Source organism: Phascolarctos cinereus, unplaced genomic scaffold, assembly GCF_003287225.1.
Source record: "Phascolarctos cinereus isolate Bilbo 61053 unplaced genomic scaffold, phaCin_HiC Scaffold_7;HRSCAF=346, whole genome shotgun sequence".
Classification (NCBI taxonomy): Eukaryota; Metazoa; Chordata; class Mammalia; order Diprotodontia; family Phascolarctidae; genus Phascolarctos; species Phascolarctos cinereus.
The window spans coordinates 11,790,670-11,818,512 of NW_027556180.1; the positions used below are offsets into that span (position 1 = coordinate 11,790,670).

The following is a 27,843-nucleotide window of genomic DNA, read 5'->3' on the forward strand; positions in this document are numbered from 1 at the left end:
ATTGTGCCTGCTCCTCACCTTGGTTCTTGGGAACTTTCCCCTCCCAGGTGCATTCAGGCTCTGCCCCAAGAGAGAGCGCAGCACAGACGCCTAGCTCCAGCTGGCCTCTGACCCATCACGAGAGGAGAGTTGCTTTGGCTGTGTATCTGCCACCATGGCAGTGAAGATCTCCCTGTGGCATCATTGCCTCCAAGCTATCCAGTCCCGGGAGACCCCCAAGATCCAGGACTACCAGAGGGCTGAGAATGTCCTACTGACCATACTGGAGAGGGTCCAGGAGCTGGACTCCAGGTTTCGGGTGGATTACTCCAGGGACCTGGAAGCCTTCCAATTTGCCCTTCGTACCTCTGAGGATGACCTGACTATGGAAGTGCCCCTATGGGTGGATTCTGACAGCCTTTTGGCCCAAGAGACAATAGATGGTCAGCTTGAGGGAAGAAGGATCCAGGAAAACCTTCCCAGCCCAGCTTCCTACACTCTGGGGGTTCCTCAGGATGCAGCTGGCTTAGAGAGGTGGATGACTGAGGATGTCTTCAGTCCATCTGAGAACACTGAATGCCAAGGATACATCCTGCCCAGCAAAGTCCTCAGGCGGTTGAAGGACCTTCTTGTGGCCGCCATTGTCCACTGCAAGCACCACTGTCTCATCATGCCAGGTAGTATGAAGTGTGTGTGTGTGTGTGTGTGTGTGTGTGTGTGTGTGTGTATGTGTGTGTGTGTGTGTGTGTGTGTGTGTGCGCGCAGAAATCTGGGGTGAGTTTTTTCGACATTTCCATAGGACCCTAAACCTAGAGCTGGAAGGCAATTTGGAGGATAGCTGGTCCAGTCTTTCTCTCTTTTTAGGGATCATGAACTTGAGATCCAGAGAGAAGTAAAGTAGCTAGCCTAGGTCACACAGCAAGTGTCAGAGTTGGGGTGTAAACCCAGTTCCTCTGACTCCAAACTTTGGGGTTCTTCCCACCATCCTTCACTACCCGAGTGTTCCCCACGCCTGCATCTTCTCAAACTAAGGGCTCTTGGGGCTCAGACCAGGTTGACCCACCAGGCAGCCCACACAATGAGGCTCTGTCACTAGCAGCATTATTTTTTCAGGGAGCTAGCCCCGGGGAAGGCCCTCTGTTGACCAGAGAGGCATCGAGGGACAACCTATAGCCATAACAATGAACCCGCCTTCAAGTGGGCAGAGAGTTACTCCGCTCAGACATTCATTTACTTTTGCTCTGTGGTGTGGGGCTGCATCTCAATCTAATCTGAGTGTCAAGCCACTGATGCTGGAAGGGAGGCAGAGGACTTGGGGAGAGCCTCTCTAACAGGGAGGGCTACCCAAAAGGAGAGGGGCTTCCTGTCCTCGGCGGGCATTGAAAAGGCTGTTTGACCAATTGTTGGGAATGGTGGGGAGAACATTCTCGCTGAGTTTCATAGTCTGGACAACATGGCCTGTATGGTCCCTTCCAACTCGGGGGTTCTGGGATTTTGCTTCTTCACACCCATGGACTTTGGGGCCAACTGTAATGTGACAGTGACTGACAGGCATTTTTACAGTCTTACTGGGTGCCCTGAAGACACAAAGACAAATGATGATAGTAGAAATAATCATACAATATATTGATAATAATATTATTATTAACCTTTATACATCCATTTATTGGTCTTTATAAAGGGCCTTAGAGACGCGACCTCATTGGATTCTAGTGTCTGGGGCAGAATCTCTAGGGAGGATTCTCAAGGTCTAGCAGGAAGGCAGCTTGGGACTCTAAGTCCCAGGCAGACAAGATCACAGATCTTCCCAAGTGTCAGAGTAACCTGGCAGTGGGTCAGTGTCCTTGGCTTTGGCCTTAGGAGAGAAGGGCCACAGAAAACAATGCCACGCACCCAAACCGGTAACTGGGGATCTGAGTAGCACCCTAAGGGAGGGGGGGATCCGGGGTCACGAAGGAGAGAGCTTGTCATTCAAGTCCCTAAGAAACAAAGTTTTGTTATTTTAGTTGCCTTTTATTTTTGTCGGCCATTTCTTCTAACACCTTCCTTCTCTCCTTTGCAACCCCACTGAGCCCTTCATGAGAACATATAAGCATCAGTAGTCTCTACCTCTCTGAGATATTTCATGAAACCAGCCCTAGGGCAGGGCTCATAATATGGGGGCCTAGAGTCAAGAAGATTGAGTTCAAATCTGGCCTCAGACAATTACTAGCTGTGCATCCCTGGGCAAGGCATTGTGCCTCTGTTTGACTCAGTTTCCTCAACTGCAAAAGGAGGATAATAATAATACCTAGCTCACAGGGTGGTGGTGAGGATCAAATGAGATGATATTTGTGAAGTGCCTGGCACATGGCAGGTGTTATATAAATGCTTATTCCCTTCCCGTTCCCTTCCATGACCTTGTTTAATTATTTTTGATAACTGTTTCACTATGATTGGTTTTCTTTGTAATCCTATGTGCTTTATTTTATGCATTGAAAAGCATGATTCTGAGAAGGGATCCATAGGTCTCACCAGATACTGTCAAACAAAATGATAACAGGTTAAAAACTTTGGAGGAGAGGAACCCGGTCTGGGAAAACACTGTCCTGGCCAGTCAGGGTTAGAAAAGAAGGGGGAAAGGGGGAGGTACATGGTTTGAAAGAGGAACTGTATTTCTCTTTCACATTGGGAAAAGACAATGAGAGCAAAGCAGACCTCTAGTCCAGTGGCAGTGATGGCACACCAATCTGCTCATCACCAGAGGTCCCCAGAGGGCTCATGGGTCTTTGTTGGGGATGATGCCAAGCTCTCAACCACATCCTGAACATTCACATTCTCAGAGAGGAATCTCTTCGAGGATCGATTTCTCTCTTCTTTCCTCTTTGTTCTTCTATATGCAACCCAACCACAACTCTGCGCGCAGTCAGGAAAAACAGCCCTGCGGAGTTGTCACCATTTGTCCGTTGAAAGCTAATGTACAAATCACTGTGAATTTCTACGAATCACCAAAGTCTCAAACTCCCTCTCTGGATGGCCAGCTCATTCCATTGACTTAATTAGAAAGCTCCCCGGCTCAGTGGTACCATTGGCTGCCATGTGTTGCCAAGGAGAGAAATGTGTTGGGGGGGACAGTGAGGGAGGACTTTACCTTCTATCTGGCTTAGCCATATGGGCTGTTGACAGAGCTCAAAGGCATAATGAGGGCTAACGTTTATATTGCCTCTAAGGTTTACAGACACTGTCTCCCTGGAGCTTCACAACAACCACGGTGAGGTGATCAACAATCATTTGTTAGGTGCTGCTTACTGTGTGTGGGCCAGGCACTGTGAGGAAGCTGCTCTGGACACTATCCCTGTCTTACTGAAGAGGCCACTGAGGCACACAGAGCTGACTGGCTCAGAGTCGCCCAGGTAGCAGGTAGCAGCCAGGCTGACATCTGAGCCCAGGTCTTTGCCCTCTGAATGGGGGTGAGATTCATCCTCACATCTATCCTAACTCCAGGCCTAGTGATCTTTCCACTACCCTCCCCCCTACCATGGCCTCTCCTTAAAAACAAAAGTTCTCTGGTCTCCTCCTCTTGTCTTGAAAGCCCAGAGCATCCTTATCTCAGCCCTCCCACCCTTGACCCATCAAACAAACAAAGAAAAAAAAAGTGTAGGCTCCAAGGAGATGAAGGGAGGTCTGGTCCAAGCCCACCTGTACTAGGTGTAAGGAGGATGACCCCATGAAGTGTGAGGGTAAAATTCCAAGCATAGTTTTCTGAAGCCTTCCTTAAAAGGCAAGGCAGCCTACCACTCAGGGCTCCAGGCCAGGCCCTTGCTTAGCTCCCAGGGACCGGAACAACAAGTCTGACGTCTTGCGTGAGAGGCAGGTGGTAGTTGGGAGAAGACTTGGAACCTAGCCAGCCCCTGCCCCTTTCCTGCCTCTCTGTACCAAAACTGCTGGGAAAGGAGATGGACTTTGGTGCTTAGAATTTAGTCACAGAGTCACAAATCCAGAGCTCAAAGATGATGTTAGATACCATCTGGTTCAACACCCTCATTGTGCAGATGGCATAACTGAGGCCCAGAAAAATGGAAGTAGACTGAGATAGAAGAGGGCTCAGTTTGTGTGTGTATCCCAGGCAACTAGGATGGCCCACTGGATGGAACAACAGAGTTGGAGGCAGGAAGAACCGAGTTCAAATCCTGTCTGGGACACTAGCTGTGAGATCTTGGGCAAGGCACTTAACCTCTCAGTTTCAGTTTCCTCAACTGTAAAATGGGGATAACAATAGCTTATATTTCCCAGGGTGATTGCAAGGATCAAATGATACAATATCGGGAGAGCTCTTTGCAAACTTTAAAGTACTATATCTATGCTAGTTGCTATTATTATTATTATTATTATTATTATTATTATTATTATTATTATTATTGTAGCTACTTAAAATCCTTGCCAACTGCCTGATTGATATGACTTATATCACACAGACAGCAAGCCCCCAATCAAAGCTGAACAAATCCATGATACTGCTCCGGTAAGATAATAGCTCCCATTGATATGAAACTTTAAGGTTCGATATGCACTTTACAGACATTATCTCATTTGATTCTCACAGCCACCCTGTAAGGTAGGCATGGGAATTATCCCCATTTTACAGGGAATTGAAGCAAATAGAGGTTAAGTGACTTGCCCAAGGTTACATATCTAATAAATGTCTGAGGCAAGATTTGAACTCAAGTCTTCCTGGTTCCAAGTCCAATGCTGTATCCATTATGCCTCGATTGGATGATGATATTGGCCCATATGATTTCATTGCTTCCAGGACTTACTGGATGTGTGGTCTAGGGCAAGTCTCTTGACATGTCTGTGCCTCAGTTTCCTTACCTTAGAGTGAAGAAGTTGGGTTAGATTATTAGTAATGTTCTTTCCAGTTCTAAATCTGGGCTCATAACTTTTGACTTCATTGTCCTTGCTCCGTTGACATTGATAGCAGCCATTTATGACTTACTAGCCAGTCCTAATCTTGGAGATACGTGGAGGCTTGGGCCTGGGTTGGCTACTGGTGATTCATTCTTGGACCGTGGCAGCTTTTGAAGACCATCCATTAGCTTAGGCTCTGAAGCAGGAGAATGAAGAGAATGGGAAAGTGCAGGAATTATTTGGAGAAAAGAGTTAGCCAATTTTTCTGGAGCGTTTGCTATGTGTAAGGAGTGAGTGGCAGATACAACCAAGTTATGGAGGGTCGTGGATACCAGACAAAGAAGCCTGGACTTTGTTGGACGTAGTCCACTCTCTAGACTGTGAGCTCCTCCAGGGCAGGGGCTGAGCTTGGAGGCAGAACAATATGGTTGCAAATTCTGTCTGTGCCATTTACTAGCTGTGTGACTATGGGAAGGTCATTTAACCTCTCTAATGATCAGTTTCTTCATCTGTAAACTAGAGATATTTTTTTAAATTTTTAAAAAATTTGCTAGGCAATGGGGTTAAGTGACTTGCCCAGAGTCACACAGCTAGTGAGTGTTATGTGTCTGAGCTCAGATTTGAACTCAGGTCCTCCTGACTCCGAGGCCAGTGTTCTGTCCCCTGAGCACCCTAGCTGCCCCTCTTCCCAGGATTCTTATGATGCTTATATGAGATGATGTCTATGAAGTGCTTTGAAAATCTCCTAGTACAATTGCAGATGCCAGCTATGGGCCCTAGCACAGCCTAAAACACCATTGTTATTGTCGAGTCATTTCAGTTGTGTCCAACTCTTCATGACTCCATTTGGGGTTTTCTTGGCAAAAATACTGGAGTGGGTTTGCCATTTCCTTCTCTAGCTCATTTTACAGATATGGAAACTGAGGCAAACGAAGTGATTTGCCCAGTGCCACACATCGGGAAGTGTCTAAAGCCAGATTTGAACTCAGGAAGAGGAGTCTTCCTGACTCCAAGCCTGCCACTATACCCATTGCTGCCACTTAGAACACCAGAGGCATTTTGTACATATTTACTGAACTGGGTCGAGTTTGTTGGGCAATGAGGAGCCATGAAGATTCTTATATAGGGGGATGGCACAGCCAGACTTATGCTCTTGGAAGATTAAACTATCAGCTGTGTGTAGAAAATGGTGTCTGGACACACATCCGGGGAGGAGAACTGTGCTCTTGGGAAGGGGCCATGGTGGAAGAAAGGGAAAGGAGGAAACAGATTCAAAGATTCAGAGACGGGGCATGTCCTAACCTGCAGATGTCTCTGTCCCCTTCTGCTTATCCTGGCATCTTTATCAGTATCAATGTCGAGGCAAGAGCTTTGTATGTGATGCACCCCACCTTTGTGGAATGTCTCCTCACGCTTCTGGTGATGGAGTGATGCTGCTGGACCTGGCGCTCTTTCTGCTCTGTTCTTGAACTTGTTGGGATGTGGCTTCTATAAGACATCTCCCAAATGGCTAAGAAGTATTGGCTGTTCCTAGCTCTGAGTCAGGCTTTTTGCTAGTGAAAAATCCAAAGTTCAGATCATCTCCAGTGATATGACATTCTCTATGGGTGTCCCCATCTCTCCTCCAGAGCATGAGATGTCAAGAGGAATGAATGAATAAACAATAGGTAATGAAGAAAACTCCTATTTCTGTGATGTTTTAAGGGTGACAAGGAGTTTCTTCACTGAAACCCCTTGAGGCAAGTAGGTAGGTACCACAAGTAGAGGAAACTCAGTAAAGTCAGCTAATCTAGGTGGCCCAGTGGGTAGTGCACTGGACCCAGAATCAGGGAAACCTAAGTTCAAATCCCATCTCAGACACTTACTAGCTGTGTCACTCTGGGGGAGACATTTAACCTGCCTCAGCCCCAGTTTCCTCATCTGTAAAATGGGGATAATAATAGTATATACTCTCCAGGGTTATGGTAATGTGACCTAAGTGTTAGCTAGTATAAGGTAACTGAGCTTCTGAGAAGTCCGGTGACCTGCCCAAAGCCACACAGCCTAAAACACACTGGGGGGAATTCAGAGCTAAAGCTTCCAAGGCTCTTCTCACTAACACTTCTGTTGTAGGAGCAGAGATGAGCATACATCTCTTGCTCAGACCAGTGGGGTAAGCTTTGTGGGAAGAAAGAAGTCCCCATATCAGCTTGCTACCTTCCGGAAAGTGGGGGGGACCCTAGAGTGAGAGGAGCCATGTTGGAATGACCCCAGGAGGCTTGCTGCATGTATGACCTCGGGCTAGCTTTGGACTTTGGTGTCTTCATCTCCAAACTGAGGAGTTTAGACTCACTGGCAGCCAATGAGTGAATGAAAAAAATGAATGGATGAGTCTCCTTCTAGCTCCTATCTATGGTCCTTTTGTGTCCTTGTGACCAAGATGTGTTTTAAAAATATTTTCATTTTGTTGGACAAAAAAAATGACTTGCAATTCAAGTATCTCTAAGAATTGCTTCTCTGGAGCTGGGAATCTTGGGAGTGTCAGGAGCTTTCCCCAGCACCATCTGATATTTGGAAATGGAGACAGCAAGGGCATCTCTTTACTTTCTTCCAAATTCCATTTTTCCTCTCGTTGTGAGATAATATGCCATACCTAGGCCACTCACCGCTTCATGTGTGGGAATGATGACCCAAGACCCCAGAAATGGAAGGGGTTTGGGGTTGGGCAGTGAACGAGCAAAACATAGCTCTCTTTAGAACAAGGCCAGAGCTTGAAGTCAGGAGACCTGGGTTTGGATCCAACACATTAGCTTGAAGACCATAAGTCAGCCCTTAAGCACATGGAACCTCAGTTGCTTTATCTACAAAATAGGTACAATACACATGGTACTGTTGCTGTAAGCAGAAGGTCTCTCTAGATCTTAAAGTGCCATAGAAATGTGATATGTTTTTTCATACTGTTCAGTGGATAAAGAGCTGGCCTTGGGGTCAAGAAAACCTGGCTTAAGTACTGTTTCAAAGACATCCTGGCTGGGTCATCCTGAACAAGTCACTTAACCTCTCAAAACTTCAGGCAACTCTCTGAGACGCTAAGTGGCAGAAGAATGGCCAATTAAGAAATGGCAGAGCATTTATTAAACACTTAATGGTTGTTTGCCACTGTGCTGTGTTTGCTGGGGAATCCAAGGAGAAAGAGTGAGACAGTGTCTGATGCTAATGAACTCGCCCAGTAAAGGGTAGGGGAGGGGCAGCACAGCTAAGAGTTCAAGTGGAGGGCAGTCAGAAAGGGCTGTATGCCTAAAGATGGTGGAGCAGATCTCAACACCCAGGGATATGAAGGGTGGAGCAGTAGGATAGATGGCAAGGCCCAGTGGTCTTCCATCTCACCAAAGGGATGATGTTTGATTTCTCCAAGTCATCCAAGCTTACCTCTTCCATCCATGTTGCCCTATGGATAGGGGATGGGAAGAGACAGAGGTCCTCCTGGACTCCTTCTAGCCAGTCACCCCATGGTATTTGGGCTACCCAGAGATCAAGTGAAAGGAAGGAATGGGGGAAGGGCCACCCACCACCCAGCCACCCTTCAAGGTATGGTCAGGAGAAGTACAATGAAAAGGGTTTGCTGATGGCTATTTTAGTCTGTTTTCCCTGAATGCTAATCTGTAACAGTGAAGGGAATTTCACCACTGGAGTCACCTATACAAATGACATCACAGGTTCAGACCCTCCCCCAAACAAGAAAATTTATAAATAAAACCAGCTTCCAGACTCTTTTGTCTCCACTCCCCTCTCTGACAGCAAGGAAATAGATTTCCAAATGGTCACAATGTCCCTCTTCCCCGCATTTCCCTTCATTTGGAATTTGCCATCCAAACCAATAATGTCAAGTAACTATGTGATAGGTGCTAGCTGAAGATACAAGGAGAAAACAAAACCGGGTCTTTCCCCTCAAAGATCACCCCAGATGGATTATGATAAACATGCCAATTCATTCGGGTTCCCTTAAGAGTAACCAACTATTTGTTCCCCTGGTTGGCTTTTTGCTATCTAGGATAGACCCACTGCCTTCACTCAGCTCCACCTTCTGTCTCTATCAGAAACATCTCCAGCTCTCTACATGCCAGAAGCAGACACATGTGAAATACCTGAGGTGTTTCCAGACATTGGGTGGATGGATCAGCCTGAGGACAGGGGGTGTGTCCTTGGGGCTGAAATGCAGTAATTAAAGGAGTCAGCAGTGTGGAGCCAGAGAATTTCATTTTGCCCTTTCTGCCTCCCTATTTCATGGAATTTTATCATCAGAAGGGCCCTTAGCAGTCTTCTAGCCTTATCTCATATTTACTTCGACTTTTGGGGACTATTTCCAGTAATGGGAAGCTCACCTTCTCACAAAGTCCATTCAAATTTTAATTGTTAGAAAAGTTTTCCTGGCATTGAGCTAAAATCCATATCCATGATGAAACTTCCACCTATTGACTCTAGTTCCTACTTTCTGGAAGTGAATAGAATCTAAGCTCTTTTTGACTAGAAAACCCTTCAGATATTTGAAGGTAGGTCTAAGGTGCCTCTGCTAAGACTACTTTTCCAGGGTCCTCCCGATGCTTCTCATATAACACAGCTTTGAGGCTGTCCCTCAGCCCTCCCTGCTACCTTGGTCCTCATTCTCTGGAGTCACACCCTCTCAAAATGTAGCATTCAGAATAGGATACGGTCCTCCTGGTGTGAGCTGGCCAGATGAGTGCATAGTAGAGTACAATCTTCCTTACTGTGGCTGCTAGAATTCTGGCCATCCTATCGAAGAAAGCTTTTGGGGAAGCCAAATCATATTGTTGACTCGGAGTCTTAGAGCAGGAAGGAAAGGTCTTCTAGTCCAATTGCCTGGTACATAGTAAGTGCTTAATAAATTGTGACTTGACTTGATGTGAGAAAAAAAATCCCTCCATGTCATAGTCAATAAGTGACCACCCAGCCTCTGCTTGATGATCCGCAGTGAGTAGGAACCCACTACCTTGAGGAGGAAGAATCCACCAAGGAGCAAGTATTAAGAGCCTACCATGTGCCACGGACTGTGTTAGTTTCCAGCAAGAAGATCTCTTCCTCCCCTTCACACCCTCAATTGAGTGGAAACTTCTTGAGGACAGGGAATAGTTCACTTTGTATCCTTAGCACCCAGCACATCGCTGGGTTTGTAACAGGTGCTAAGTAAAAGCTGATTGATCCTTGTCAAAAATATTCTGGATACCTTGTTGCAGTCTTTTGGTCCAGATTTCATTTACACATTTTGAATCATTGTTCATTAGTGACGTTGGTCCACAGTACTCATTCTTTGTCTTCTCTGTCCTTGGCTTAGGTATCAGGACTGTATTTGTTTAATGACATGAATTTGGTCGATTTCCTTTCTCAATTGTTTTATAATGATTTGTGCAGTGTGAGCACTGACTGTTCTTTGAACGTTCAGATTAATTCTCCTATAAATCCACCCGTACCAAGGGAACACATGCTTGTGATAGACTGATTAGTTGTAGATACAAAGACAGGAATGAAACACGCTAGTCCTTGAGGAGTTTACATTGTATCAGAGGAAACAGCGTAAGGAAACACCGGGTAGTCGCAAGTTATTTATTCTTTCCAGAGGTGGGTAGGCAGGGAAGAAGAGTAAGTTGGGAGGGCAGGAAAGATCTCCCACTGGAGGCAGTTCTCTCGCTGGGCTCTGGAGGAAAGTAGGGAATCTAAGAAGAAGGGATGAGGATGAGGATGAGGACGGAGGGCATTCCAGGCATTCAGGATAGCCGATGCCCACAAGAGGATTTGGAATGTCACCTATGAGGAGCAGGTAAATCAATTTAGCTGGAATGTAGGGTGAGTGAAGGACAGTAATGTATAATCAGTCTTTAGGTAAGCTAGGGCCAGGTTGTGAAAGGCTTTAAATGCCAAACAGGAGTAGGACTTTGCATCAGTTCCTAGACATAGCGGAGAGCAGTTAGGGTATCTGTTCTTGAGGGAGCCCAGCCGCCTGTTTGTAATCATTGCTTCCTTCCTTTTCTAGATGCTCAAGAACCATCTCTAGTGTTGTGTTTTAGAATATTCTTCAGAATAGAAGTTAAGCCCACTAGCCTAAGGCTCCATACTCTTCCTTTTGGGGAAGTCCCAGCAACATTTGCTGTTCTCTCCTCTTATGGTCCCTATCCCCTTTTCCATGATTTTTCAAATGTCACTAGAAATGGCGCAGTGATCACAGGGGCCAGTTCTTCCAGTCACCAAAAACTTCATTCATCTGGATCCACTGATTTGAGTTCATCAGGGGCATCTAAATGCCTCTTATCTTGGGTGTGAGCTCCTGGTCACCCATTTTAGTTTGATCATTTTCGGGGCAAAAGGTCATTCTTGGCAAATAAAACAGAAGCAAAATAATGGAGTAGCAGTTTTCATCCACCCCAGGCTCAGTCCCTGTCCTATCTTTGGCCCTCCTTTTTCCTGAAATATAGCTTTAAAAACACCCACATCTCTCTTTTTTTTCCTTTTGGTTATTGTTAGCCTTCCTTGTGGGCCTTAGCTCATTGAATGAAAGAGAAAGCATTTACTAAGAGCTTACCATGAACCAGGCACAATGCTAACTGCTGGGGGTGCAAATATAAGCAAACAAGACCGTTTCTGCCCTCAAGGAGCTTGCCTTCTAATATTTTGGGGAACATAATGCATAAAAAAGGGAGCCTAGGCTAGGAAAGGAAGTTTGGTTCTGGTGAGACAGAGGGATGGTGAGTTGATACATATGATACGCCCTTTCCATAAGTAATGGCCCCATGGACTGATTACTGTGCTCAGGCAAAGAGGGTCACTATGTACGTGGATGGAGGGTTGGAGATATATGTGCGGCGGCGTGTTGAGAGGGTAGCTGGGCGCCAGATGGATTGGGTGGACAGCTGAATGGCCAGATGGGAGGTGAAGGTGAAATGTGATTGAGGGATCTGCACTCATTAGGTTGCTCTGGGAGATGAGGGTCTAGGGCCCAGGGAAGGAAAGCGATTCATTCACATTCACACAGCAAGTGAGAAGTGGACCTGGGACTCTAACCCAAGTCTCTGAACTCTTGGGTTCAAGCAATGCCCTCTATCCTAGTTTATCTCCTCCTCCAGCCCCAATGTTTCCTGGATTGCAGAAGTCCTTACTATAAGTATATAGCCCTTGCTTGCTCATTGCCTGAAACTGGCCCAGAAACCAGAGCATCGTGGGTCACATCTGGGCAACCAAACCGTGCCTGGGACTCTTCCTCAAGGCTCTTCAAATCTCTTGCCCTAGTTAGAGTCCCTCCTTTACCCCATCCCAGGCACTGTCTCCTATCAGAATCCCAGTGACAAAGGTTGTGTGATCAGCAAAGGTGCCAAGGCCAGTGCCCCCTCCCACGGGCCCTAATCAGGAGCCAGGAGCCAGCCTTAGGTTCCTGGGGAGCAGCTGGCGTGGAAAACCAAGAACGGGAGGGGGTGGAGTGTATCCCGGGGCAGGCGGTGTTCCTGCTGAGCCTGGCACAGCAGGGCTTGGGGTGGGTGCCGGGGTGTCCCCTTTGCACCCCTGTTCAATGTGTGCACTTCATGCTTCAGGCTAGGGATGGGAAAGGGAGAGGAATCTCAGCTAGATTAATTCAGGTAGGCAGCTAGCTGTAGGTGGGCTCTGAGCACACACAGTAACTGACATCTGGAGAACTCTTACAGGTTTGCAGGACAAGTGCAGTCCCCAATCCACTATAGCACATGGCTATCGCTTTCCTCACCTAGTTTGGGGGCATCTTGCATGAGGACCCTGGAACATTAGTGCTGACCTGCCATGAGCACTCTAAACACCCCCCCACCCCCCATCCACCCACCATGATGGAACAGGAGCAATTGTTGAGGGTGTTATTGGAAATGAGGAGCCTTGAGCCAAGCCCCACACTCCCATAGCACCAACCTATGCTGGTCCAAGCCAAGACTCTGGGGACAGGTGCCCCAGGTGCAATGATTTGGGACCCAGCTATGAGCCCTTTGGGTGTGGAGGACATAGCTTTTTGGAGGTGGAGGGGAACTTTTGAGACCTCTCTTGCTATTATCTCCTTGCCAGGGACTTTTATTTGCTTTTGATGCCTCGTGGATTGCTTTTACCTGGGGGTTAATGCATATATTTTTATTAAAGGAATTGTTTACCTGAACCCTCAGGCCCTAAGTGATCTAGTGCATCTGGTTTGGAACCTCCATAGGACAATCATACACTGAGAGTGTGGCCACTGCCCCTCCAAGTGTAGATCGTTTGGTTCTACCAGCTCCCCTCCCATTATCTGGTGGCTGCAAATGCCCAGGTGGGAGGCCTGAGGGCATCTCCTGCGGGCAGCAGCCTGGGCACTCCCTTCTACTTCAGAGTGCCCCAGTTTGCCTACAATCCTGCTATAAAACTTTGAAAATTATCTTAAATTCTCAAGGGAAGTGGAAGGAAATATATTTTTGAGCAACATGGTGATTAGCTGGCCAATATGGAACACCAAGACACTCCATAGGAAAACCTCAACACCTATCAGACAAAGGAGAGTGAGCGGGTCAAAATGGCAGATGGATTCAACTCCATTTTATGTGGGGCCCCAGACTCTAGAGGGCCGGAGGGGCCACCAGCGGCCATTTAGTGAGCTCTAGCATTAAGCATCTGCTGCGTACATCACTCTATGTGCACTGCTGGGAGGAATCCAGAAAGTTTAACTAAGACTGGAGGTATAGCTATGAGTGTTTGCCCCCTCCCTGGGGAAAAGAGAGAACAAGGTAGGGAAAGGGGGAGGCATTGAGTGAGGCATGGCCGCTAGCAGATCATTCTTCAAAACATCTAGAGTTTTCCTTGCTGCTGCTGAACTAGTCACTGCTGGCGACAGAGGCTGGAGGCCGGGGGAAAGGATTTGGCTATTGGTGGGGAGAGAGTGTGCCTTGGAATGATCTCTGTGCTCCTTCAATTGTGGGTCCTTGAGGCACAGCCCCTAGTCACCTTGACTTAGTTACGGTTTTGGTGAAGGGTTTTAGTGTGGGGATTCCCTGGTGGGGAATCACAGAGGAATTCTTGGTAGAAGAAACATCTGAGTCAGGCTTTAAAGAAGGGATTGGTACCCAACAGGTGGAGTCGGGAGTAGGGTGTCATTTTAGGACTATGGAAAAGAGTAAGTCATGAATGCAGGCTGGAAAGTGTGGGGACATGTAGAGAAGAGAGGACATAGTTGACTTTGGCTGGAGTATCTGGTACATAGAAGGGAGTGGTACGTGGCATAACTTCAAAGGATAGGGTGGCAGCAGATTGGGGACAGCTTGGGGCTGGCATCCTGCACCAGCATGGTGTAGTAAATAGAGTGCTGGACATAGGAAGCCCTGACTTTGCCTCCCACTTCTTAAGCTTATTAGCTGTGTGATCCTGGATGTCACCTCTCTGAGACTCAGTTTCCTCACTTGTCAAATAGTGATAAGAACAGCACAGACCTTATAAGACTGCTGGGAGGTGGACTAGAACCTTTGTAAGCCTTGAAGAGCTATAGAAGCTCAAGATATCATTAACAGGCATTCACTCACGTAAATCTGCAGACCTGAGTGCCTGAAAAAACCAGGCATTATTTAGGAGACCCATCTCTGTGAATGTTGCTGAACATTTTCCCCTGGGAGATGATGCACCTCACATCCTTAGCCAAGAATAGTTACATCTAACAATAGCCTATTAATTTTCTGTTTATCTGGTCATCAATCATAAGAGTCAGTGTGGTAGACTGGTGGTTAGGAAGCTGGCTCTGAAGCCAGGAAGTGCTGCCTATGCCACGTACTGGCTGTGTGATGCTGGGCCAGTCATTGAACTTCAGCTTCCTCATTTTCCTCATCAGTAAAATGAAAATAACATTTGCCATACGGGATTTTGTGAGGAGCAAATGAGATAATTGTAAAAGTGCTTATCTCAGTGCCTGGCACATAGTAGGTGCTCAATAAATCCTTTCTTTCCTTCCTTCCTTTCTTTCTTCTTTCCTTCCTCCTCCACACAGGGTTCAGGGCATTGAACTCTACCAATGAATAGAAAGTCCCATTCCAATGGGCTTTGGGGCTCAGGTTACACATACACACACACACACACACACACACACACACACACACAGATATGTATAAATTCAAGGTAACTTAGGAGTGAGTGGGAAGGTACTAGAAGGTGGGGGAAGGAGAAAGAAGAACAGCAGATTCAAATGATTCTAAATTAATGACAGTATCAACAACAACTATATGTGTGTCATCGTTTACATAACTTGTCTCATTTGATTGTCACAACAGCTCTGTGAGGTGAGAGGAAAGATATGATTATTTCTATCTCACAGATGAGAAAACCGAGGCTCAGAGAGGTTAGACCATTTTTCCAGGCTCACACAGCTAATAAGTGCCTGAGGCAGGGTTCAAACATGAAAGGGCCACTCTACTTGTGCCTCCTAGTGGTCCATCTGGGAAGGATCCAGCAGTCAACCAACAAGCATTTATTAAGCACCTACAGTGTGCCAGGCGCTCTGTGCTGACGCTGGGGATGCATAGAACAGAAGAAGTCCCCACCCTAAAGCAATAGAATCCGTTAGTATTGAGGTCCAGTTTCTTCCTGTGTCCAAGCACAATCATCTGCCGTTTCTTTGGAATGCTTCCAACTCAAATGGACAAATCTTTATGAAGTGCCTACTGTGCGCAAGCTTCTCCCTGAAAGGGGTGGGAGTGGGATTGAGGCCAACACGCAGAGGAAGAATGTTTTCATTTAGTCACCACCAGAAGAAAAATCCATTAATTAATTGGGAGGAAGGATACCCAGGCTCCTTTGGGAACATTCTGTGACTAACAGGACAAGAAAGGTAAACTAACGAGTTCAGAAAAAACAACCCCTAAAAAAGGAGCTCTGGGAAGTTTCAACTTCGGAGAAAAACAAGGCAAAAAAAGCTGTGCAAAGAATATTGTACAAGTTGGCTTTGGTTTGAGGCCAAGGAGAAACTGACACCCATCTTCATCATGGCTGTTAATAATTACCATCCAGATCACACTTTTATACATCAATGGTTTCATGATTCCCAGGACCCAGCATAGGTCCTGGAACATAGTAGGTGCTTAATAAATGTTTGTTGTAATTGAATGCAATCTCAGCCATTTGGGCTTTCCCTCCATTGCTACAAATCTTATTCTTTGTCCATTGCCTCCCATGACTCCTCCATTAAAAGTCTACCCAGTGATCTAGGAACCTGCCTCAAGTTCTTTCAATAATCTGTGGGTGTCCGTGAGGCCTCAGTCCATTAATCTGTTCTCTTTCATGCTCCTTCCGTGATGGATCCACCTCTCTATCCATTCATTTGTGCCATAAATGCTTCCCTACACATCATTCCTCACATAGAATGGAAGCTCCTTGAGGACAAGAGCTGTTGCATTTTTATCTTTGTGTCTCCACACCTGATATGGTGCCTGGCACCAAGTCCTTAAGTCAGAGCTTGATGGATTCTCGTTGATTGCTTGCAGCTAAATCAGAACAAAACATCCCTCCTGGTTGCCACTGCTCTGTCTTCCCCTGTTAGAATATAAGTTTCATGAAAGCATAGAATGTCTATTTGTTTTTTTTTTTAATCTGTATTCTTACTGCTTAGCATAATGACTGACACATAGTAAGTGCTTAATAAATACTTTTTCACTCATTCATTTTTTTACTTTATTCATGCACTCATTGATTCTTTCATTGTGGGAAATATTCCATAGCCAGCTTATGGCCACTGTGGACTTCTTCATTGCTTTTTGGGTGACCTTCCTTGCTGATTCTTCTGAGATAGTGGTGGTGTTTCATGAGTAAGAGCCACACAGGATCATACAGCTTCCTACTAATAACAATGTCTTACCTATAGTGAGCTCATGAGAACACCATGATGGTTCTAGTTAGACCAATCAGTTTGGCCCGATGGATAATTACCAGAGCTGCATATCATGATGCTGACACTCTGAACTGATGGTAACCAGACAAAGTTAGAATCAAAGACTGGTTGCCATAGAGTCAGGGTTGGTTTCATCAAGAAAAGATAAACTATCCTCCTAATAGAAAAGTAGCCAAAAGAGATGAACCATCAGTTCTCAGAAGAATGGCAAACTCTTGGCAGCCATCTGAAAGAATGCCCCAAGTCATTAATAATAAAAGAATGCAAATCAAAACAACCCTAAAGTTTCACCTTATGTTCAGTATATTGGCAAAGATGACAAAAGATGGAACTAATACTATTGGAGGGGTTGTGGAAAGAGGACTGCACTAATGCGGTGTTAGTGGAGTTGTGAATTGGTCTAACCATTCAGGAAAGCAACTTGGGAATCATTTAAATAAAGCAGCTAAAATGTCCATACTCTGACCCAGAGATTCCACTGCTGGGCATATATCTCAAGGAATTCAGAAGACTACAAGGAAGGCACTTTGTACATTAAGATATTTATAGCAGCATTTTTTTCTGGTAGCCAAGAACTGGAACAAAATTGGATTTCGGGTGAAAAGAAATTAATGAAATTTTTGATGCATGAATTTATTGTGCTATAAGAAATGATTAGCATTATGAGTTCTAAGATGCATGGAAAGACTTATATGGACTGAGGCAAAGTGAAGAAAGAAGAACCAGGAAAGCAATATGTGCAATGGCTATAACAAAAGAAATGGAAAGAACAGCCACAAAACAAGTGAAGTCCAAGGTTATGAAGTCCTAAAGACCAAGTTGGGCTCCAAAGGAGAGAGCTGAGAAGAGCCTTCCCCCAGTTCCTTTGTACTCAATCTTGTTTTGATGTGTTGACTGGTTTTGCTGACTTCCCCCCCTCCTACTCCTTAAAAAAACCAAACAAAAAAAAATCTTTGTTATAAGGGATAGGTTTCTGTGAAGGAAGAGAAGGAGTGCAGGGGGAAATGTAGATAATGTTGAAACAAAAGATATCAATAAAACCTATTTTTAAGAAGAAACGAACTTTCCTGTGAGATAAAACATAGGGGAATAAATATAGTAGATTGGAAGAGGACTGAGCCTAAGGGGTGGATGGAGGTGAAACTGGACAAGGTAGGAAAGAAAGAAAAGAAAAAGAAAGAGAGGAATGGGGAGAAAGAAAGACCTTAAAGAGAGAGGAAGAGAAAGAAAGGAGAAGAGAAATAGGAAGGAAGGAAGAAATAAAGGAAGGGAGAGGGAGAAGGGAGAAAGGAAGAGAGGGAGGAGAAACTAAGGAAGGAGGAAAGAGAGAAAAAAGAAAAGAAAGTATTAGAGGGAGAAAAAAGGAACCCAAATTCTGAGTATTGTAACAAATAAACATTTTCTGGTTCCAGAGAATAGAAAATAAAACAGGGCTGCTTCTTCTCAGAAGAAAGATGGGAGGCTATAGATACAGAATCTTGCATACATTGCCAGAAATCATTCTATAAGTTGCTTTTGTTTGTGTTTCTGTGGACAATTTTTCTTTGTTTTAAGGAAGGTAAGTTTTGGGGATGGAAGAGTATATATAGAAATGACTATGATGTATGAAGAGCATCAATAAAATGGGTGTACATCTCTCTTTGTGCATGTGTGTGTGTGTGTGTGTAAAAGAGAATTCTTTACATTTAGGGCTACCCACTATTGTTCATTTCTGGTGCCTGCCCTTGTTTCAGGTTCCCTGAATGCAGGGAATTTAAAGGAAGAAGATCTCCACATGTCCTTGCTTGTGTCCAGTGGTTGGAGAATGATCCGGTTCAACATCATTCCTGTGGTGAAGAAGAACCACAAAATTCTTCCTCTTCAAAGGAAGCACCTGGCCCAAGTATTCCCAGATGGCAGCTTGGAGAAAGTTCAACGCCAAGGAGCCGATCTTATACCCTCAAGTTCCCATCATTGGCGGTATATGCAGTTCTACTGTCTTTCTATCCCTCCCCTCCGCTGTCTCTCAGTGCATGGGAGACATCTTAGAAGAAGGCAGCAGGGGAGCTCTATATCTCATTAACACGCATCCTGAAGTAGCCAGGTGGTGTCCTGGGTAGAGTACTGGTCTTGAGGTCAAAAAGACTTGAGTTCTAATTTGGCCTCAGACAGTCACTAACTGTGTGAAACTGGGCGAGTCACTTAGCCACTATCTGCCTCAGTTTCCCCATCTGTAAAATAAGAGTGATAATAGCACCTACCTCCCAGGGTTGTTTTGAGCATCTCATGAAACAACAGATGTAAAGTACTTTGCAGCTTTAAATCTCTATGCAAATGTCATCTATCCTTATTTTCCTGAAAGAAGCACCCACATTATCATGGGTGCTAATGCTCATTGAGGTTCTGACCAATCTGGGACTCCTTGACCAAAAGATTTGAGATAGAACTGAGCCCTGTGGTCGGAGGGTGTAGTGGCCCCCCAGTGCTAGCTCCTTACAAAGCTGTTGGTGGGGTGGAGTAAGGCCATCAGAGACCACATTAACCAGCAGAAGATGTATCTGTGCAAGGCTCCTGGTTCACTGGGCAGTTTACTCACCTGGGGACATCTAGGGCTTCTCTGCCAGACTCCTAAAGGGATCGCAATTATTAGGTCCCATTCCAGGATGTTAACATAATTATCATTTGATTCATGTGACCCCTCTCATTTGAGGTTCTCAGAGCATTTCAAAAATATTCATTACACTGGCCACACCCCTGAAGGGCAGATCCCATTTTTCTCCTCACCAGATGAGGAAGCCCAGATAAAGGGTGTTATCTATCTTGTCCAAGGTCACAGAGTAAACCAGTGGCAAATTTCAGGTTGGAATTCAAGATCTGCTTAGGGAAAGATGCAGATTAATAGCAAAGCCTCCATTCATCCCATTTTATTTTTCACTTTAAAGTCCCAAGGGTGGAGAACCTGCAGCCTGAAGGCCACATGTGGCCTTCTAAATCCTTAAGTGTGGCCTTTTGACCGAATCCAAATTTCACTGAATAAATAAATGTGGATTCAGTGGAAAGACCACACTTAAGGACTTAGAAGGCCACATGTGGCCTTCAGGCTGCAGGTTCCCCATCCCAGTTACCTAGGCAAAGCTACATTAAGGGAAGTCTGACTTCCAGTCTTGAGGGTGTGACAGTACCACGACCCTCTTCTGCCCTTGTCAGAGCCCATCTGGGGGGCTTTGCTCAGTTCTGGGCACAGAGCTCACTTGGCACACAGCCGGTGCTCCATAAATGTCCATTGATTCATTGAGTGATTGCCTGAGATTCACAGTTTAGGGAAGGCATTGATAAGATGGAGAGAAAGGCAGTCACAATACGACATGTTTCAATGAGCTTCAATGTGAAGGGGCATCAGAGGAATTGGAGTCTTTTAGGGTGAAGAGTCAAATGGAGGTAATGGAGAGGCTGGGTAGGTGTCTTAGAGTATTTGAAGGACTCTGCCATGCTTGGCAGAAGTTGGATGGTTCTGGATGGTCACTAAAAAGATGCCTATTTGGCCAGATGTCAAGACAAACCTTCCTGGTGATTAGTGGTGCCCCAGAGTGGAATGAGCAGCCTTGGGAAGGGGAGAGGCCCACCAGAGTTGGGTTTTCAGGCACCTCTTCCTTGAAAAACTTCCTTGAAAGTCTTTTCTTTTTTCCTGGAAGTCAGAAATATCTGTCCTGCCTTCCCCTTTCTCTCAGGCCTTTTAGGTCTGCCCATCCCTGTAAGCCCTGAGCTCTCAGCCTACACCAAGGGATGCTGTGGCCAAGACTCTCCTCTGTTAGCTGGCTCCCAGTGGGTGTTCTTCCCAGGAATAGGCCCCTTGCCATTGATGAGTAACACTTCTGGGTGGTTAAGGAGAGGCAGGAAACTGCAGGCAGTGACTGAAGGGAGACGTTGAGCAGACCCACTGTCCTGAGACCAAAAGGGAGATGTGAGGAGAATGTGGGATTAGATCACCTCAAAGGTCATTTCCAACTCCCAGCCTATGAGATCCAAGAGATACATTCATGAAATGACAATGTGTAAGCAATGTGTAATGACAGTGATTTAGTAATAGTGACTTGGAAGATTATTTAAATCACACCATCCAAGGACTCATTAAAGGAACTGGAAATAATATGTGTGTGCTAGAAAGAGGAATGAGCTTGCAGTCACAGAACCTGAGTTCAAATTCCTGCTTTGTCACTAGCTGTGTGACCTTGGGCAAATCAAATGAATAACTATGATATACACAAAATAATTAAAAACAAGGTAGTTTGTGAGATGGGCAGCTAGGTGGTGCAGTGGATAGAACACTGGGCTTAGAATCAGGAAGACTCATCTTCATGAGTTCAAATCTGGCCTCAGACACTTACAAGCTGTGTGACCTTGGGCAAGGCACTCCACCCTGTTTGCCTCAGTTTCCTCATGAAACATGAGCTGGAAAAGGAAAATGGCAAATCACTCCAGGGTCTTTGCCAAGAAAACCCCAAATGGGGTAACAAAGAGTCAGACACGAGGGAAATGACTGACCAAGTCTGAGAGAGAGAACGGCAGGAATTGAGGACTGATCAAGAAAAGTATCATGTAGAAGGTGGGGCTTGATCTGCATCTGGCTTTCTGGGGCAGAAGTGAGGAGGGAGTGCATTTCAGGCATGGGGGATCGCATAGGCAAAGGTGTGGCGATCTGAGAGAGAGTACAAGGTGTGAGAGAAAGAGATGGGTCCACGGGGCTGGATCTCAGAGTGCAGGAAGGAGAGGAAGGTATGATGACTTAGGAATGATAGGTTGGGGCCGGGCTATGAAAGGCTTTAAAAGTTGAGCAGAGGAGTTCATAGTTTATCAATGAATCATGTATGTTGCTTGGACTGGGCTAAGCACGCAACATACAAAGAAAAAATTGGGCTTTATATGTTTAAGAGAGCTTTATATGTTAAGAGAGGAGTAAATATTTGAGCCTAAAGGGAAGAAAGAACCATTGGAGTCCACTGCTTAGGGAGAGGGGTTGCTATGGACAGATCTGGGATTTAGGAAAATCACTTCAGCGGCTGCATGGAGGATACATGAGAGTGAGGAGAGAGGTGAGGCGGGAAGACCATTTAGAAGACTTGCGGTAGCCTGGGTGAGAAGTGCTGGGGGCCTGAGTTAGCATGGTGGCATTCCAGATGGAGATAACGTGAAGGTAGAAATGCGAAGACTCGGTGATTGGTTGGATACGTGGGGTGAGTGTAAGGGAGGAGTTGAGAATAACACCAAGGTTTCAGGCCTGGGAGGCTGGTGGTGCCCTCCACAGTAACAGGGAAATTTGAAGAGGGGAGGGTTTGGGGGAAAGACCTTAAGTTCTCTTTAGGACACATTTAGTTTTAGGCAATAAACAGATGTCTCTAGACATCCAGTTTAGTAGCAGAGATGGAGGAGGAAATGCAGAGCTACAGCTCACGAGCTGGTCAGGGCTGGATTTATGGGTCTGTGTGTCTTTATCATTCTCTGCACATCACTCAGTGCCTTGTTACTTGTCAGGAGAGCGCTGGGCCAAAATGTGAGGACTGTGATGAGCTAGCATGCACCTGGGGGCGGGCTATGAATCATTGTGACTTTCTGTGCACCGCTGTGATTCCACAGTCACGGGGAACTCTTCGTTTGGAAATTCCTTGATACGATTCCTCAACTTGGCCGTAGCTCATGGTCTGGGGGAGTTGGCTGCCACATGGAGACATCGAGCGATGCGCCCTGGGTTACACAGTCAATAAGTATCAGAGGCGATTCCGCGAATCTGGGCCTCATGCAGCCGCTATTGACAAGTTATCAGAAAGCGTCCATCTTTTCTTTCCCAGCTTCCAAAAATTAGTCCCTATGAAGGCTTCTTCCATACATACTGTCCATGTCCCTCTTTTAAAAACAGAATGTAGTTTGTTTTTTCTAAAGTCACATCAAATGATTTTGGAAACTTTACCTCTGAAACCGCAGCCTGGTCAGGCATTCCTACAAAAGACAAGTCTCTGACCTAATTTAACCACTTCCATCCAGTGTGGCTGATTGCTTCTGTTTGATTTCTCTGTGTGAACTGTTCGAGCCCTCATGTACATATCCAGGTGCTTTAGGGTATTGGCAGAAATAAAATAGAATTTTCAGGGACCTTTTCTTGGGCATTTCCCAAGATTCCCAGCTACAGGAACACTTTGGAATTTGTTTATTTGTTGACTTCCATTTTGCTTTGTCTTTAGGATCTCCACGGACAACCTCGTTACCAAACTCCTTGGCATCGTGGGTTCCCTCCAAGGCTACCGTCTGGACAGCCTCTCTATCTTAGATAGGGTCAACAATGAGAGCTGGCGTGAGGGGGGCAAGAAGGCTGGCCTCACGTTTGACCACCTGAAGGTCAGTGCTTGGGGTCCTTATGTGCTCTTGAGGCATGGACTGTATGCCTGGATTCCCTGTTCACTTCCTCTGAGGCCCCCGTCTGCTGCAGACCTATGAACAATATGGCTGTGGGCTACAGCAGAGAACAGGGCTAGCTTTGTAAAAACTCCAATATTTCTCTCTAGCTCATTTTAAGGATAGGAAGACCAATTGATCAATAATCAATCAGCAGCCATTTATTAAGTGCACACTACGTACCAGATGCTAGAAGACAAAGACCAGAAGTATGACAATTCACCCCTTTAAAAAGCTTCCATTCTCTTGGGGAGGCAACGTGCAAGTCCATTTAGCACAGAGAGAACAAACACAAGATAAACATAAGATCTAGAGGAAGGGTGGGGCTTGAAGCAAGATGGCTTCCATGAGGGGCTTTTCCTGGCTTCCTTCAAGACAGCTCCAGAGCCACCTTGTGCAGGAGACCTCTCTCCATCCACCCGCCCCAGCTACTAGAGCCTTTCCTCTGAGAGTACTCCCATTGTCACTGAGTGGGCTCGTATGTATCTAGCTGTTGGCATATGGTCTCTCCATCAGACTGGAAGATCCTGGAGGGCAGGGACTGAGTTTTGCCTTTCTTTGTATGCCTGCTACATAGTAAACGCTTAATAAGCACACTCCCTGGTGAGTGCAGCCCATGCATGACCAATCACCAGGACAAAGGCGGAGAGGGCAGATGGGAGGTGGAACGATGGGGGTGAAGTCGCAGCCAGCCTGGCGGTGCTGGTGTGTGCATGAAGAGGAAGAACGGTGTGCTGAGGCTGGAAAGATCCCTAGCGGGCAAGGTTAGAGAGGTCAGGCAGGAGCTTGGAAAGGTCTTTGGCCGAAGGTGGATTTGGACCTGAGTCCTGAAGGAATCTAGGGATGCCGAGAAGGGAGGTCAGGAGGGAGAGCATTCCAGACGTGGGGGGCAGCTAGTGCAAAGGCCTGGGGTGGGAAACTGAATTTGAGGGAGATGGCAAGAAGGCTTGATCATAGCGTACGTGGAGGGTAGTAAGTACGAGGCTGGACAGACAGGAGAGGATCAGGTCATAAAGGTCTTTGAAAGCCAAAACGGAGGAATTAATATTTGATCCTTTAGGCGAGAAGAGTTTATTGGAATGATTATTATTCCTATGTGAATTATTCTTATTATTCTTATAGGAACCATTGGGGTTTATTGAGCAAGAAAGTGATATGACTAGACCTGAGCTTTAGGAAATATTGCTTTAGCTGCTAGGGAGAGGATGCATTGGAGTGAGGAGGAAGGGAATGAATGAGCAGGCTAGTGCAGCGATCCAGTCGAGAAGGGATGAGAGCTTGCACTAGGCGGCTACTTGTGGAGAGAAGGGAGCAGCTGCAAGGCATGTTATGGAGGTTGAATGAGGGACCTCACAACGCTAAGCTCCACTATAGAAACCTCACCCCAGAAGCCCAGGGCACCCTCCCTTCCTCTCGGCTCTAGTCGAGCTGCACAGTAAATGCATGCCACAGGACAGTCCTGGGCGTCCTGGATTCAGGTCTGTTTTCGAGCGCTCTCCTACAGCTTCTTTCCCTGCTCACCTCCTGCCCTTGGCTTTGGGCCCTGAGTGGTGGCTGTGCTTCCCACAGATGGTGCTGCTGTGGGCTACCGAACTTTTCCCTTCCCCCGAAGACTGGAGCGACCTGGAGGGCTCCGTGTACAGACTGCTGGTGATCCTGCTCTGCTGCCTGGCCACCAAAGAGCTTCCTCACTTCCTCTTCCCCCAGCACAATCTCCTCCAAGGCCAAGGTCTCGACCTGAATGCTCTGTACCAACAAGTTGAAAAGTTTGCCAGCCAGCCGGAGCAGTTCCTTAAGATCCATGTGACCCACCTGTTCCCCAGCCCGCCGAGGATAGACAACGGCATCAAGGCATTCCTGCAGCTGCCCGCCAACAACCCAACCTACTGGGATACTGCCTATTTCGATGTCCTCCTGGACAAGGTAGGCACCTTACGCCGTGCCCACCAACATGGAGGGCAGGGCCACTGCCTTTGACTTTCTTTCTATTCCCAGTGTCTAGCACCATACCCTGCCACATAATAAGCCCTCAATAAAGGCTTGTTGATGGAGTGGGGGACAAAGAAGATCTCTGTAGGAAGTCCTATGGCACCAGTGTTGGGTAACTGAAAATTCTCTGAAATGTTCATTCCCCTGAATATTTTTCACTGCTACCTTAATTAAAAACAAACCTCTGAACTTAAAAACATAAAAAATAGCATTTTAATATATAAGCAGAAGGTAAAAAGCAGATTGCCTTTGAAACCCAAAATCTCTATTCCAATGTATTGTTCTTTTTCCAATTCAACGCACAACTTTCAAAGCCCCTGCCTGTCTGTCTGTGCCTCCTGCACTTTCTTCTGTTCTCTTCTGTGCAATGAAAAAACCTGTTTCCACGGCCCTCACCTTTTTGGTTGCACCTTCTTAATCCCTCTCTGTTAAGTCTCTCCCCTATTTAGAAAAAAAACTATTGAAGTAAATAATAATAATCGCAGCTAGCCCTACATTTATATGGCACTCTAAGGTCTTCCTGACTCCACCTCTCATGTCACCTGATTGCTTTGAATAAATTAGCCTAGTGAAGCAAAATCAATCCATTTCTGAAAATGTATCCACTTTCACCTTGAGTCCATCACTGTGTGTGGGCAGGTTGCTTCATCATTGCTCCTCTGGAATCATGATGAATCATGGCTTCAACCAGACTTCTTCAGTCTGTATTATGTTATGGCTGTGGTTTCACTCTGCATCAGTTTAGACAAGTCTTTCTGGGATTCTCTGAAATTGTCCTTTTTTGTCTTTTCAGATGAAGGCATGATGATATTCCATGAAATTCCTGTCCCATGATAGAGACAGTTAGGGGGTGCCACAGTACACAGAGTGCTGGGCTTGGAGTTAGGTAGATGTAAGTTCAAATCCAACCTCAGACACTTACTAGCTGTGTGACCTTGGGAAAGTCATTTATTCTCTATTTTCCTCAGTTTACTCAACTGTAAAATGGGAATAATAATAGTATCTACCACACAAGGTTATTATGAGGACCAAGTGATAATATTTGTAAAAAATGCTTAGTAACATGCCTGGCACATGGGAGGTGCTACCTATGTGCTTACTTCCCTTCCCATAATTTTTCCAGCCACTTCCCAAATGAAAGGCACTCATTTCATTGCCAGTTCTCTGTCACTGCCAAAAGCCCTCTACGTCCACGTTGCACATCCCTTCCTGACCCTCACAAGTAGAGTGGGAATTTTTCTTTCATCTTTGTTGTTTGTTTTGTTTCTGCCTTTACACCTTCAGAGTCTAGCCCAGTGCCTGGCACGTAACGGACACCCAATCCAGACGTGCTAAATTGAATAAGAGGAAATCCTCCTCAGGTGTCTTATTGTGTTCTGATCATGACCTTGGGCTTTCACAGGCCACACCAACTGAGCGGAAGCTCTGGCAGGTCTGCCTGAGCTGGGGGAATACCCACGTCTACAGATTCAAGACCTGAGTTTAGTGGGATTCCTCACTAGACTAGTTGTGGGGGGTAAAATTTTTGAACGCATCAGTTCTTGAGTCAGAGAAGTCTTGTGGTCTGCCTTCGTGGTGCAACCACCCCACTGACAAAATTAGACAGCCTTCAGGTCCTGGAGCATGGCAGCATGGTATGACTAGGAGTCACTGCTGAACCTGGGGGTCTGGGGCTTGTTTTTCCACTCCTATAAGTTGGTGAAGTGTAACCAGGCTCCAGGGTGTGGCCGCCCAGACTCCCAGAAGCTGTAGTCCAAATGGACAGTGGGCATTCCTCTTGCTTGGATGAGAAATATCACGAGTGCTGTCTGAGTGGAAGTGCACACACACAAGGACACTTTGCCTCTCCTCTTTCTCACCCTCGTTCTCTCCTCTTTAGTTCCAGGTCTACAATATTCAAGATAAAGATCGAATTTCAGCAATGCAAAATATCTTCTTGAAGACCAAGAAACTGGAGAATTCTGCAAGCTGAGCTTGCATTGCTCTTTTATCCCTGAGAGATTCTAGGCTTTTTGAGATCTTCTCATGAGGTCATCGGGCCTTTATGGCGACCTTCCCCTCTGGGTGCTCTCTCTTCCTCCTCCTCGCCCTCAGACAATGCCTCAGAGCACCGTGGGACAAGATGGGAAGGGAATGGCATCAGTTTTCTGGGAGATCTTGGCATTCTACTTGTTCTCCCAGAATGCAAGAGATGATGGGCTCTGTATGAAGTACAGACGTGGTGAATATCTCAATATTGGGATCTCCCGTGGTCACAGAAGCCCACCAGAAACGGTGCTTTCCTCACCACACTCTGTTACACTGAAGCAGTCTTCGGTTTCTAGGGTTAGTGTTCAGACTTGCTGCTTTTATTTTTCCTCATAAAGATTTGGGGTCAGCCCCCACAGCCACGCAAATGTACATTGACGATGGCTATATGAGCATGCAGTGGAGTTCTCAGGTGACTTTTTAGCAATGAAATGTGATGTCTTGGATCTCAAATAAATAAGTGCCAGTGTACAGAATCTGTGGATGGAGTAACCGTCTGGTTTTCTTTAAGTATTTGCCTTTTCCTCTTTTGACTTTTGCCTTTTGAAATGTAGAGGAGTGCCCCATGCACTTCAGAATCCTTCCCATGGCAGTATTCTAGACATAATTCCTAGTTTTCCTATGTGCCTAGACAGAGCTAT

At 46.0% G+C, this 27,843-nt stretch overlaps 1 protein-coding gene across 2 annotated transcripts; it reads left to right on the forward strand.

Moving 5' to 3' along the window:
- The first annotated feature begins 36 nt into the window (after positions 1-36).
- Positions 37-27,678, forward strand: MAB21L4 (mab-21 like 4). Of its 2 annotated transcripts, none has more exons than XM_020988983.2 (5): positions 37-656; positions 18,496-18,721; positions 22,975-23,128; positions 24,755-25,108; positions 27,054-27,678. In XM_020988983.2, the coding sequence occupies exons 1-5, from the start codon at positions 155-157 to the stop codon at positions 27,144-27,146; spliced, it is 1,329 nt and encodes a 442-aa protein (XP_020844642.1). In that variant the 5' UTR covers positions 37-154; the 3' UTR covers positions 27,147-27,678. The 2 variants fall into 2 exon arrangements, with proteins under 2 accessions (XP_020844642.1, XP_020844643.1); XM_020988984.2 differs by having other exon boundaries at positions 24,893-25,108.
- The last annotated feature ends 165 nt before the right edge of the window (positions 27,679-27,843 follow it).

Coding starts and splice junctions, on each gene's coding strand:
- MAB21L4 (XM_020988983.2), top strand. CDS start 155: ATGGCAGTGAAGATCTCCCTGTGGCATCATTGCCTCCAAGCTATCCAG. Junction 657..18,495: donor CCACTGTCTCATCATGCCAG/GTAGTATGAAGT, acceptor CCCTTGTTTCAG/GTTCCCTGAATGCAGGGAAT. Junction 23,129..24,754: donor TCACGTTTGACCACCTGAAG/GTCAGTGCTTGG, acceptor TGCTTCCCACAG/ATGGTGCTGCTGTGGGCTAC.